The 13,867-nt window shown below is 46.5% G+C and overlaps 2 protein-coding genes across 2 annotated transcripts; one reads left to right on the top strand and one right to left on the bottom strand.

Moving 5' to 3' along the window:
* Positions 1–2,000: 2,000 nt before the first annotated feature.
* Positions 2,001–2,639, bottom strand: N7478_012922 (uncharacterized protein; the record flags this gene model as incomplete). Its single annotated transcript, XM_056929132.1, has 1 exon — positions 2,001–2,639. The coding sequence occupies one exon, from the start codon at positions 2,637–2,639 to the stop codon at positions 2,001–2,003; it is 639 nt and encodes a 212-aa protein (XP_056772494.1).
* A 2,907-nt stretch (positions 2,640–5,546) lies between these two features.
* N7478_012921 (putative cell morphogenesis protein (PAG1)) lies at positions 5,547–13,314 on the top strand (the record flags this gene model as incomplete). Its single annotated transcript, XM_056929131.1, has 3 exons — positions 5,547–6,362; positions 6,440–9,763; positions 9,817–13,314. The coding sequence occupies 3 exons, from the start codon at positions 5,547–5,549 to the stop codon at positions 13,312–13,314; spliced, it is 7,638 nt and encodes a 2,545-aa protein (XP_056772493.1).
* Positions 13,315–13,867: the final 553 nt, after the last annotated feature.

Genomic DNA, 13,867 nt, shown 5'->3' with positions numbered 1-13,867 from the left:
GGTAGGATAAGAACAGAGGAGGATGAGAAGGATGAGGAGGGCGAGTAATGAAATAAAAAATAAAAATAAAATAATCAAAATAAGTAGAATAGAGAATCAATTTTCACCGAAATGATCGACTATGGTATGTCTCAAGTCAAATAACTGAGTCCCAAATAGTTATGTACATTATCTCCGCCTCGGCTGACGGGCCTGACGTTATATAGGGCCATGGGGCCAAAACGATCGATCGGAAAAGGAATTCGGCCCATCTACGGGATCATACTACGGGACTCTGGATTTGGGTCATTGACTACGGAGGGCAATTGGACTTGTTCAAGCCAACGTGGGGTACTCATATTTGACATGATGGCACCCAGCATCCCGTTCAACTGATCCAGGTTCCCTCGGGTAATGGAGGCTACATACCCGTTCGGCAGGGCTACCCGGGAGATTCAGTTGGAGTTGGTCCTATGTTCCGTGTCTTTCGTCCCCATGTTCCAAAAAGGACAGTGGCAAAGAATGCACAAAACTGCCCGAACCCAACTTAGTCTTGCTTCCGCGCTTTCCTCGTTGGCCCCGTTTGACGCGCACCAACTTAGTATTGTCCACGGGTAGTACATAGTCGGTTTGACCTAACAAACCGAAGTGCGGCGGAATTCCGCGATGAGCGGCTTTCTCATTCCTCGCATGACTGGGAACGTACTATTTAGTTTCTCTCTTGTTATCTCTTTCATGAACATAAATCTAGATATGTATTTTCATGGGATCAAACCATGTTGGGGCCGTCTTGTTCCAAGGGAGGAATAGGAATGTTACAGGATATGGGGGCCTTTCCCAGCTTGTTAAGAACTTATGATTAACTTTTTACTTTTTATTTTTATTTTTTTACTTGTCCCCCACGATGGTGGCCTATTCTAAGTTTCGGGTTTCGAATCATTCAATTTCTTAATGAAACAAGAAGGATGGATGTTGACTACCTAGAATGGTCTTAAATATCTGGTGGTAGGTACAGGTCCGCCTAGGCACGTTCATGTGTCAACATTTGAATATCCCATGGGATACCGGTGGGATACCGCACGACGTGGGATCCCCACTTTGAACAACCACAAGATACGTCCCATATGCTGTGGCCTAGGAATAAACAAAATACTCGCATTTTTGGACGAATTTGACATTGGATTCTTCAAATTTCGGGGCCCGTGATAATCATATGGCGAAGTTTATATCCCCATACGTACTACTTAGTAAGGACAATTTTGGAGGCGCAAACCTAATACTTTATGCGGAGTAGACACGTGTGTAGATCCCGAGGTCAAAAAGAAATCGGGGTCTTTAGAGCCTCTCATATGCGTAGTCTACCTACTTCCTCAACCTGGAGTTGGCTTTGAAATAGCGAACATCAATCCTAGCTTGATCGAGTCTGACCATACCGCTCTTGCGAAGTCTCTACCACGTTGTCAAAGAAGTGTCAAGTATCTCTATAATATAGGTTTTCCGACACCTGAGCATGAGATCGATTATGTTTAGGCTAATTTTTCATCATAACAGGCTTTCTTCATTTTTGCAAGGATTACGATTACCAGTATGTACAATTCCCTAGAGCGGAGCTTGTCTCTGCTTCAATTATTATAGATCCCTATCATGAGCATATTCTTTAAGTTCAAGTTGTCATAGACTTCCCCCCTCCCAAAGAAAACAAAGGGAGGGGGGAAAGAAAATTGATGTTGTACTTTCTTTGCTAGATTATATCCTTGTGCACAAAGGTGGATCAATAGAAGGAAGTTGCAGATTATTAGGTTAGTAGATCACATGTACTTCAATCTCAATCATCAGTCGCACGAAAACCCTACCTAAATAATCTCGCCATACTCAGTAAAGGACCTTCTTTGGCCGATTCAATGACTTCTCTTGCCATGTTCAAAATAGATCTCATAGAAAGGGTTGCGGACATGGAAAGAGTTATCCAAGGAGAAATGCGCGGATTCTTTGCAAGCCTTGGAGATCTCCCTCGGCGGTATTTACTGATTCTTATCCACCCAGCCCTTGCTGTAGTCCCCACCGAGATCAATAAGATACGCGTCATATTGCGTATCTATTAGAACTTTATCAGGTTTGGCATCACCCCAAACAGCACCGCACATATGAAGCCCCTCTATAGACCGTGTAATCTGGGTCAGCCATTTCTGCCTCATCGAGATATATTGGAGGTCTTCTCCTATGCAAAGCAAGGTTGTGTTGTTGCAATCGATGTATGAAAGAAGGAGGCCAGCAATGAGACCCGAAGAAGGAAGATGAACGATTCCAAGTAGCCTACATGTGTATATAGCCTCGGAAAACGTGGTCGACTTTAATCTTGCGTATGCTTTGAGCTCTCTGCATGTGCTGTTTACATCTCCAGCGCCCACTGGTTTGAAGAAAGCAACTTTTTGCCCTTGGATGTATACCTTTCGGGGAGAAGCTGGCAAGGCACTGCTGCCATCTGATAGTGAAATTTCGATTTCATCCGGGCGATAAATTGGGAATACAGAATGATTCACTTGCTCAGACTCTGGGAGAAGAGCGCCCATAAATCGACTACTACCATCACCTTCAGTCACAATATCCGCCATAGCTCGGAAGCGAAGCCCTTTCCCTCGCTCTGTAGTATAATATGACATGCTGGCGTATTAATCTGAGAAGTTAGCAAGTGCATTTATATTGCTATGTGGACATTGTAGTTATTGTATTCAAGCATCTACCTCAGGCATTGACATTCAGCACCTCCGTCTCCCATTCCAGCAATGTTTCACAATTAGATAAAGAGTTTGGGTGGCTCAGGCCTATTATTTGTTCCTGCTTGGCTAAACAAGCTCGAAGTAATTCGACAGCTTCGGCATTGCGACCTGAAGATTTCCAGGTGAACGCTAGGTTGGCTATGCTCGTAAGCGTGTCCGGATGATCCGCGCCGAGCTTCGTCTTGCGAGTCTCTATGACCTGCACCTCGAGCTACTCAGCCTCCTCCTACCGGCCCTGGTTCCATAAAGTCGACGCGGGATTGGCTATGCTCGTCAGCGTGGAAGGATGGTCTGCGCCGAGCTTCGTCTTGCTCGTCTCTATAATCTGCACCTCGAGCTGCTCGGCTTCCTCCTACCGGCCCTGGTTCTATAAAGTCAATGCGAGATTAGCTATACTTGTTAACGTGGAGGGCTGGTCTACGCCGAGCTTTGTCTTACTTGTCTCTATAACCTGAACCCCAAGTTTCTCGGACTCCCTTACCGGCCCTTAAGTAAGTATACTTCTGCTAATATCGCTGTACTTATAAGAACCTCTTTATCCTCAGTACCTAGTAATTTTGCTCTCTAATTTTTTGATTTCGATACTATTTCCCTTATAACTACTATATTGCTACTTTCCGATATATACTGTGCTTCTTTATAAAGTAGTATAGCCTATTGTAATAAAGATGTCTTCGATTTTAATTGTTGAGATATTGCTGATCGAATATAGGGAAACAATAATCGACACGTCTCCTAATATTTGTATTGACTAGTAGGGAATTCTTGGTATAAAATATTGATAAACTTTTCCCTCTATTGGTCTATGTGCTTATAAGACTTTAGCTATATGTGTGTAGTCAGTTGTACTAATAAGTATATTGTAAAGAAAGTCCTAGTTCTACTAGTAGATATAAATGAATAGTCCCTTAGTATTTTAAAATTATCTTTGAAATTGGTTTCTATATTAGATTTAGATGTCTCTCTATCAGTAGAGCTATTATAGAATTCTGAAGTAGTGCTACCGCTAGCATGAAAGTAGGGCTGAATAAGATTCTCTGGTATCCCTTACCGATCAAATAAGCTTATAAGAGAAAGTAGTTCTACTATAGATATCTTTTTACTGCGAACATAATTAAACAATATTTACTAGGTTACTAGAATTGAGTTCTTTACTTCCCAATCCTGATCTAGGTAATCTCTCTCTCTCTCTAGAAGTTTAATTGCTTTGCGGTTATTTACTTAGAAGTCTTTAAGATATTGTACTACTGAATAGTGAGAGGCTTGATTTTGAATATAGCTAGCTGCCTAGACGATCGCTAGCGGTATAAACTTAAGCTCCTTTACTAATTTTCTATTGTCTTAAAGTCTCCCCCCTGGCTAATTAAGTGTAGTATAACTACATGGAGGAGACTCGGGACGGGTATGTTTGCACTGTCTGCACGTTTGTGCGGTTTGACCCACTCTCGGATGCAGACCAATCAGATGATTGGCCTGGAGAGTGGCATCCGCCTACATGTATGTAGCATAGCTCTCTCTCTTCTTTCCCTTTCCTCAACGTTGTTATTCGTTGTTCTTCGTACCTTCTCCATTCTGGTAGATCGTAGGCACCTCATCACATTAAGCTGTTTTCGGAGAAGCTCTAGTGCCTCGAACTTTTCTATTGGTTGGACTTCAATCAAATCCTTATAAGCGACTATTTTTAAAGTAATCCTTTTGCTCTGACTTGTGATGATGGGAGATCCATTTTGGCTTCTTAGGATATATTCTAGAAGTGGTTTCATTAGAGCTCCCTTACTGGCTACTGGAAGCGAACAAAGGATATCATGGTCGTCGGCATTATCCAGGGGCCTCGTATTCATTGATCCTCTCTACGCTCGATTTTCCCTTGATTGGTAGCCCTCGCTGAGTGGACTAGAAATTTGACCCTACAAATATACCAATATTCCTTGAAGTATTGAAATCATAACGTTGACATGGTGCCAGTTAAGCCAAAAACCGGAGCGGGTTCGTTTGTACTGAGCCGTTAAGGGAGAGAGACCCGATGGCGCCCAACGCCAATATTGGGCGTGGATAAGGATGCAGCTGAGAGATTGTTCGAGGGAAAAGAGACAGAATGCGAAAAAGAACATAAGAGAAAAGAAAGAAATAAAAAAAAGATGATCAAGTAAACTAATGTCCCTTTGTCGTAGTTAAGGAGAAGGAAGTGTAAGGGAGAAAAAAAGTGGTTCCCCGTGCGCGCGGCGAATAAACATCCAAAAAGCTCTCGTCATCCATGTGCTGGATTCCCGAGTTTCAACCAACCACCTCCGATCTCAACCAATACGACAGATGCATTGAGCCAGAATGACCTGTGACTGGCTCACTGCTGACACTCTTGACACGGCAGCCTGCATCGGATTGAAAGCAATGAGTCGTTGACCTTGTACCAGTAAGCAGACTGCAGTGCCATCCCGCTCTCCCTTGCGACCCTGTCATCCCTCGTCCTCCGGAAAGAAAAGAAGAAATCGGAAGCGGTAGAAGGGGAGGAAGCGCGCGCGTGCAAGAAAGAGAGGAAGAGGGAGAGAGAGAGATAAAGAAAGAAAAGAAAAGAAAAGAAAAACAAGAGGTCACAACGGAGACAAGGAGAAGATCACATTTGCTAACTGCTTGGCTTGTACCGCAATAGTGGCATCTCATTCGGCCAAAGCTGCTGGCCCCGGCCAGCAACCAACGTTGCCCCTCATCCCTGACGACTTCAAATCTGCGTCACACCATAACCTCCCATCAACATCGGAGCGGCGAGGAACAAGGACTGCCCAGTCCACCCCAATGCATAGTCGTGAATCCTCTGCCGTTCGTGGTAGAGCTGCCGACCCTTCCGCGCTAGCCCCGACCCTACAAGCCCGCCGCGGCCATTCGGGATCCAAAAGTCCAGACGTGTCAACCGGTCGCCCTGCAGGATATGACGCAGGGTTGGAAAGGCGACCGTCGAACTCGTACGGCCACCACCGGCAAACCTCAATCGTTCATGGAATGCAACATTCACGGAACCCGAGCATGGCGGGCTCAACTGCATCCAGTCCACTGAGCCCCGAACTCATTGCATCACTCGGTCGCGGTATATCTGACGACGTTGGTCTACCCTCCAAGTTAGATCAGCTCGATACCCACTCCAATCATCAGAGCTCCACAGCGAGCGCATCGAGCTATGGAATACCAGGCACATTGAGCACCATTCAAGATACCGACGCAGATGAAAGGATGGATGGCAGTCCAGCAAGTCTGGTTCACAAACGGATGAACTCGGGAGGGAAATCACGGCGCGAACGATCTCATAGTCGATCACATTCAAAGCATCATTCTGAATCCAAGACCGTGGGGGAATATGCGCTGCACCATTTATTCAACTCGTTTGTTGGTCAAGCGGATAGTAAAATCAACCAGGCTATTCTGAAGCTGGGAGAATCCGAAGCCCCCGTTGAGCAGGTGTGCGGTCCTGGAGCAGATCCCAATTTTGATCAATTGATCTCAGCATTGGGACATATCGCTAGGCAGAAGCCGAAGCCCCTGATTGACACAATTATGCTATGGCGAAAGGCGAAGGGGGACGCCGCGATCACTGCAAGGCAGATGACAAATGACCCGGTATGTAAACATGCCTCGATGCTTTTATCACAGTTTTGAAGGTTCGGAATCACTAACATAGGCGTCAACTCTTCCAGCCAAAACCTACCGTAACAGAAAATGGGGCTCTCATGCGTCGTAACACCGAGCCTACTCAGACACCAACGGATTCAACTGCCTTATCAGACCGACCACAGCCACCAACACCTTTACTCGGTCGGCATGATGATGTTGCATTGGTCGAACGCCGTGCCACCGTCTCCGTATATTTGGTGTGCAGAGTCTTGATTGAGATTTTCCACCAGAGCACTTTGACATCTATTACACTCGACATGGCAGATCGATTGGAAGACATAGTCTTCGGCCAACTCAAAACTGTTGACCCTGACCAGATTTCTGCATCCCCGTTACGTATGGCTAACTGGAGAATATATGGCCAGTTGCTTGGAATCATGGGCGAATTGAACTTCTCTACAGTTGCCAATCGTTTCCTTGCCGAATTAGATAAATACCAGAAAGAAGAAGCCGTTAGAGGAGCCTCACGCGAGGGTGATGCTAAAGCTGAGCTGCTGATTTTGGGCATGAGATATCTGCGCTTGCCTATGGCCACGGAAGCGTGGACTAAGGCGTGCGATTTCATGCGGTCTCTGGGGCGCTTGTTTGTGAATGCCCATGGGCAAAAGATAAAGCAGGCATATTGCTATGTTATCGAAAAACTTTTACTTCCTGTGGCGGCGAATCCAGTTTGCGACCTCACGTTACCCCGGTGGAAAGAGTTCACGGACTTGGTCCAAACTCGCTTGGCACAGTTACTGACAAAGCCTCGTCATTGGAGTTCGGCGTTCTCCCTGAATGTGCTGTTGCTTTGCATATCGAACAAAGAAACATTCTCTTCCCAGTGGCTTTCGATGATATCGGGATTGCCGCCGAGACTTAAGGATAGACCTACACGTGCTCCAGCTCTACAAGCTATATGTCGCCTCGTTTGGACCTATTTTTTCCGTTACTCCGATTCTCCCACAACTACTCTCCGCAAGGTTGAGGAGGTTGTCAAGATTGCATTGCCGACGGGCAGGAGGACATATTTGACCGCTGAGCCCATCAGTGCCGAGCCCTTGATCCAGCTCATTCGCATGATAGGATTCAAACATCCCGATGTTTGCTTTCGAACCATTATATTCCCTTTGATTAACTCCGATCTATTTTTGTCTGGCAGAGACGTGAAGATCGAGCAGATGGAGCCAGAGAAAATGGCTATTGGTATTAGAGCCTTTCTTGCAACAACGTCAGACCTCGAAACAAGCGATCAGCTCTGCCCTCCATTCCCAACGGGCTCTCTACCAAACCCATTCTTGGACACGTCAGTGCCCATTCATTTCCATCGCCCGCAATTGCTTGCAGAGCCGAAGTTTGGCACTGCTGCCCAAAAGAATGACTTAGCTTCCTCTTGCCCCGTCAACATGTCAAGATTGAGCGACAACGTCAAAGAGTACTACCTGCGCTTCTGTGAAGTACTCGGTAAGATCACAATTTTATGCGACAATACTTTTGGTGGGCAAGCGGTTTTGGATGAGAAGTTCGGTGGAACGACACCCAAAACGCCTATCACGGAAGCATTTGGCTTTGGCCGACGCGATGACCATATCAATACAGTGGATCAAAAACAAGGGTTTTATGACCTTCTTCATGTTGCCGTCCAGGCGTTGCCTCGTTGCCTGTCGGACCATACTCCTTTCAACTCATTGATTAATCTTCTCTGCACGGGGACTGCTCATGTACAGTCAAATATTGCTACCTCCTCAGCCGATTCGTTAAAGGCAATTGCGCGACAATCGCATGCCCAGCAAGTGACTATTGGGTTTGCACGCTTTATATTCAATTTTGATGCTCGTTATTCCACCATGTCTGATGAGGGAATGCTTGGACCAGGCCACATCGAGTCTACATTGAGGCTCTATGTCGAATTGCTACGGATTTGGATCGATGAGATTAAACAAAAAACAAAGGATGCTGCTTCGGATCAACTCGAAAAATCAACATCGGGTAGTCGAGCTCTGCACCTTGATTTGTCAAGCGTTCTTGCCCATGTGGAGGAAATAGAATCTCATGGTCTTTTCTTCCTTTGCTCCCAATCTCGCCGGGTTCGGGCATTCGCTGTAAATGTTTTGCGTCTCATTACTGAGTTCGATAGTGCTCTCGGCAAAGAGAACACCAGAATAATTCGGATCCTTGAATCTGATTCTCAGCAGATCTTAGATATCAATGACGAGCAGCTCACTGTAGCTGAGAGAAGTCGCATTCAAAAGGGCAAGAGGAGAAGCGCCTCGCAGAATACCCTAATTGAGCTGTGCAGTAGCGAGGTCTCCTATGACTCTACTCTGTGGGCAAAGGTTTTCCCCAATATCATTCGGGTCAGCTTCGAGACTTGTCCCTTCGCTGTCACACTAGGAAGAGAGATTGTCTGTGCACGGCTTGTCCAGATGCATAAACTCATTTCATCACTTGCTGAAAGCTCGAGAGTCCCTCAGTATTCCCCTGTGGATGTTTACCAAAGCCGCCCCTTGGGTCGAAGCAACATGACGGCGGAAATTTTGGTTGAACAGTGGAAACTTTACCTGGTCATGGCTTGCACAACTGTCACAAGCGTGGGAGCTCAATCGCAAAGCCAGTTGGCGAATGCCCAGATGCATGCGCGCAAATCATCAAAAGGAGCACAATCTCAAGATAAAATCAGCTCTGCCAGAAGCCTGTTTGCGTTCGTTATTCCGCTACTCTCAGCCGAACGGGACTCTATCCGGTCGGCGATTGTTGTTGCACTAGGATCTATCACCAAGAACCTATATCGAACACTGCTTGAATCTCTCCAGTATGCAGTGACAACGTGCAACGAAGAGGCTAAGATCCGTATTGGTACCCACCACCGGACCCCAAGCAGCCCTCGTCGCAGCCGAAAGACAGATCGTCTGCGTACTGAAGTGACATACGTATATAAGCTTACTTCTCATTTCCTTCGCGAGCCAGAGGTTTATGCTGATGACTGGATCGTCAACAATCTCATCACCTATGCGAAAGATATTCGCATCTTTTTGAGTGACGCTGAGGTACAAAATGACTGGGACTTCCAACGCCTGCGGTTCCACTACTGTGGTTTGATGGAGGAGCTCTTTGAAGGTGTCAATCGAACAAAAGATCCCTCTCGTTGGATACCGTTCGAATCAAGAAAATCTGCCTTTTCCCTTATGGAAGATTGGTGTGGCTATTCGCCTAACCAAGCTCAAATATCCGAAAGAGAAGAAAATATGCGGAAGTTTTCCATTTCACAGCCAACCGAAGGTGGCGAGATGCGAAATACTGCTGCTGCCATGGAAATTGAAAAGAAGAATCTCCGGGCGGCGGCATTGAGTGCGATGGCGTCTCTTTGCGTAGGTTTCCATTTCCAATTATCTCTGGTTAATTTTACTAATTGATATTTTAGGCTGGCCCAATTAGCATCACCACCGAAAGCGGCTCTGTGCTTCAGTTCGATGTTGGACGTATGCTCTCCTGGATCGATATAATCTTCAATACCCTCAGTGATAAATGGCATACGATGGGTCGGCGCGCTTTGAAAAATCTGATCATTCATAACAAGGAACATTCCTATTTGATGGAGCGATCTGTTGAGATGTGTTATGTCTCAGAACGGCCCAAGGCACTCGAGAGTTATTTCGAGGTTGTGACAGAAGTTCTCATCGAGCACCCAGACTACCCACTTCAATTTTGGAGAATCCTCGGCGCAGTCCTTGTGACCCTTGGGAACCAAAAACGCGAAATTCGAATGAAGTCGGCCAAGCTTCTACGCCGACTGGAAGAACGCTACCAGAAAAACTCGCGAATTCAAGACTTTGATATTAGCATTTCGGATAAAACCACCGCTGTCTATAAGCTCGCCCAATTTGAGACGTCAAAAAGACTCGCAAATCAACACTCTGATCTAGCTTTCACCTTGTTCTCTGAATTTGCCCTGCACTTCCGCAGCCTGCGCCCTGACACGCAGCGTAATATGGTTGCTGCTATCCTACCGTGGGTTCAGACCATGGAACTACAGGTGGATCCCAATGGCGGGCCGACGGCGAAGTCTTACATGCTCCTCGCAAATCTTTTTGAGATTACAATTCGCTGCAGTAGTGTCTTACCAAATCAAGTACAGGCATTGTGGCAGGCCTTGGCAACCGGTCCCCATGGAGGAAACGTTCAGCTAGTCCTCGACTTCATTATCAGTCTTTGCTTGGAACGTAAAGAACAGAATTTTGTGGATTATGCTAAACAAATTGTGGTGTTCCTGGCGGGGACTCTTGCAGGGTCCAAGGTTATTGAATTCTTTCTCCTGCAACTAGTTCCAAAAAATATGGTCCAGGAGCGGAAGGACCTGAGCCCGCCCCCTCCCGATATCAAGAGTTTACCGTACGTTGTTGATCTCGCAACTGTACTACCCGTGGGAAACAAGCAAGCCGGTCTTTCACTTGGACAAGTTGCTCTCATATTCCTCGTCGATCTTATGGTAGCGCCTGTGACACTGGCTATGGACGACATCATTAAACTTCTCCATGTCGTGCTCATTCTTTGGGATCATTATACTGTTACCGTGCAGGAGCAGGCTCGTGAAATGCTTGTTCATCTCATCCATGAACTGATTGCTGCTAAATTGGAGGACGATGCACCATCCGACGCCCGTCAGATGATCGAGGATTTTGTCGACTCGATTCGAAAGAGTGACCCGGCTGTTGTGTGGGATTACGAAGAAAACAACGGAAAAGACGAAGAAGCCGATGATAGCCGAGTGCCTTCCTCAATGGCTACCACGACTCGCGATGCTATCAAGTTCTTTAATTTTGTCTACGAAGGTGTGGGCGAATGCTGGGCGAAAGAAGCATTGAATTGGGCGACGTCTTGTCCTGTGCGGCATCTGGCATGCCGTTCGTTCCAAATTTTCAGGTGTATCTCAACGTCGCTGGATTCACGAATGTTGGCAGATATGCTTGCACGCCTGTCGAACACCATTGCCGACGAAGAAACAGATTACCAGACATTTTCGATGGAAATTCTCACCACCTTGAAAATTATTATTAGCTCTCTCGCCCCGTCGGATCTTTTGCATTACCCCCAGCTTTTCTGGACAACTTGCGCTTGTCTCAATACCATTCATGAGAGTGAGTTCATCGAGACACTTGGCATGTTGGAGAAATTGTTGGACCGCGTCGATCTTGGCGATCCCGATGTTGTAGCTGAACTTCTTGAAGGCCAGCCATCTAAATGGGAAGGCGGATTTGATGGTCTTCAAGACTTGGTATTCAAGGGACTCAAATCATCTCAGTCATTTAGCCGTACTTTGGATGTACTACATTGCCTTAGTGGACTTCCAAACAATGCTCTTATCGGAGAGGGAACTCGGCAACTATACACTGTGTTGGCGAATTTGCCTCATTTCCTTGAGTGCTTTGGTCAAGATTTCATTGATCCAAAACCCATTATGCGTGCCGGGTTACTAGCCCGTGCAGCGGAGAATGAAGGTTGTCCTCGACTCGCAGCCTCGTTATTTGGTTTCGCCAACCAGCAATACAAGACAGAGGGTGTGTTCCTTGACCATATTGTCACCGAAATCAAGTCATACTTTTTCCCGCAGTTAGACTTCCAGTGTCTGATCTTCCTGATGGGCCTTCTGACAAATACAACGGATTGGTTCCGTGTCAAGACAATGAAAATCCTATGCGTCTTGATCCCTGAAGTCGATATGCGACGCACTGAAGTTACTTGTCATGGCCCGGATCTGATATCCCCACTGCTACGCCTTCTGCAGACAAATCTGTGCCCGCAAGCTCTCGAGGTCTTGGATCATATAATGACTGTCTCCGGAAACCCGATGGAACGTCATCATCTGCGCATGAGCATGGCATCTGCCGCCTCGTCGCGTGCTATCCGCAAAGAGTACGAGCGTATCCAAAGTCTTTACGGTATCCCCGAGCCTACCGGTTGGTCGGTGCCTATGCCCGCGACTCAGTCGGCAATTACTCGCAATAACGTTCATGCGGTATTCTATACTTGCGCCGATGCGGATGACATGAATTCTCGAGACACTCTCACCCCAGATGTTGAGTTCCATGCCGATGAATATAGCAGCGACTCCTTCTTCCCAATGAGGGCCGACACGATGAAATCGATTGATACACAGACTGATGGCAACATCGGTGATATTGTCCAAAAACTAGACAGCTTCGATGACTTCTTTGAAGATACTGAGACAAATGTCCCAATGCTCAACCTGGTAGCGCCTCCGATGCTACGTGGATTCACCGGTAGCTACGTTGATACGAACGCCCATCTCTACGACCAGCAAACAGCGCCTATCCTACGCAAGTCGCTCGCTCGAACTGGTTCCGTTTCCTCTTTCCACAATGGTCTCGCGGAGTCCCGTCCCACCAATTTCCGCTTTGACGGCCCTGGAATTTCATCCCCAGTCAACATGACTCCCCAGAACTCGAATGGCCCACCAGGCCTCCGCCCTGTCTCACATACCCGCTCGGTCACCTCCCCCGCCAACAATCTATTTGTTCATACTGTTCCCTCAGGCCCCCATGGCACACTCCCAGTCGGTTTGAGTGAATCTGCGTTCCTCTCAGATGACGACATTGATGAAACACACTCTGATCTGGAAGACCGTCCAAGAACCGCACAGAGAGCTCATCCACCTATGCCTCCCATGGTTCGAAGCGTAACAGAGGGAGCTGGCACTCATTCTCTAGAATCTATGATTCGAAGCGGCATGCGGAGGCTAACAGGTGGCGCGGCCAATAACCGTGAAAAGGAACGTCAACGCGATCTTCTCCGTGCACAGCACCGCGCTATTGTCCAAACCACCAATTCTCCACGGGTCCCGAAAGTCCCGGAAGAGTATCTCGCTGGCCCAACCAGTCACCCCACATCTCCTCGATCATAGATATGTATAGTGGAACTGATCTGAACAGGTCCGAGTAGACCTCTTAAAGACCTATTCCTGTTTCCTCGCCGTTTTTCTGCATTCTGCCTCTCGTTTCGGTTTTGTTGTTTTCCCCCCTGACTTATTTCCTGATCTATTTTCCCGGCGTTCGGATTTTTATTTGTGCCACATACATCATACATACCCTATTGTCTTTTTACATGCCTGCCCATATGCACTCATTCATACTCTGTTTCCGAGATTTTGGAATTCGATTCACACGCATCTCTGATATCTGTATATTATCTACCAAGGGACATTGGCAGATGTGCTTTGAACTGGCGTTTGATATTTACGGACACTACCTACGAAATCAAGATTCTTTTTCTGAAAAACCCATTGTCCATTTAGTTATAGGTAGTCTCATAAGTAGCTTCGCGCTCTCTTCTTTTCCTATAAACAATTTACTTCAAAGCTATTGATCTGTATCATGATGAGATATAAAAAATCGAATCGAATTAAATGTCACTATATACATGTACGAAGTGGCTTCTAGCATCTTTATTTACAAACC

Source organism: Penicillium angulare (genome assembly GCF_028827245.1).
Source record: "Penicillium angulare strain IBT 27051 chromosome Unknown utg000012l_segment0_segment0, whole genome shotgun sequence".
NCBI classification, from domain to species: Eukaryota; Fungi; Ascomycota; class Eurotiomycetes; order Eurotiales; family Aspergillaceae; genus Penicillium; species Penicillium angulare.
The sequence above is the reverse complement of the archived record's forward strand: the minus strand, read 5'-3'. Positions and strand labels throughout refer to the sequence as shown.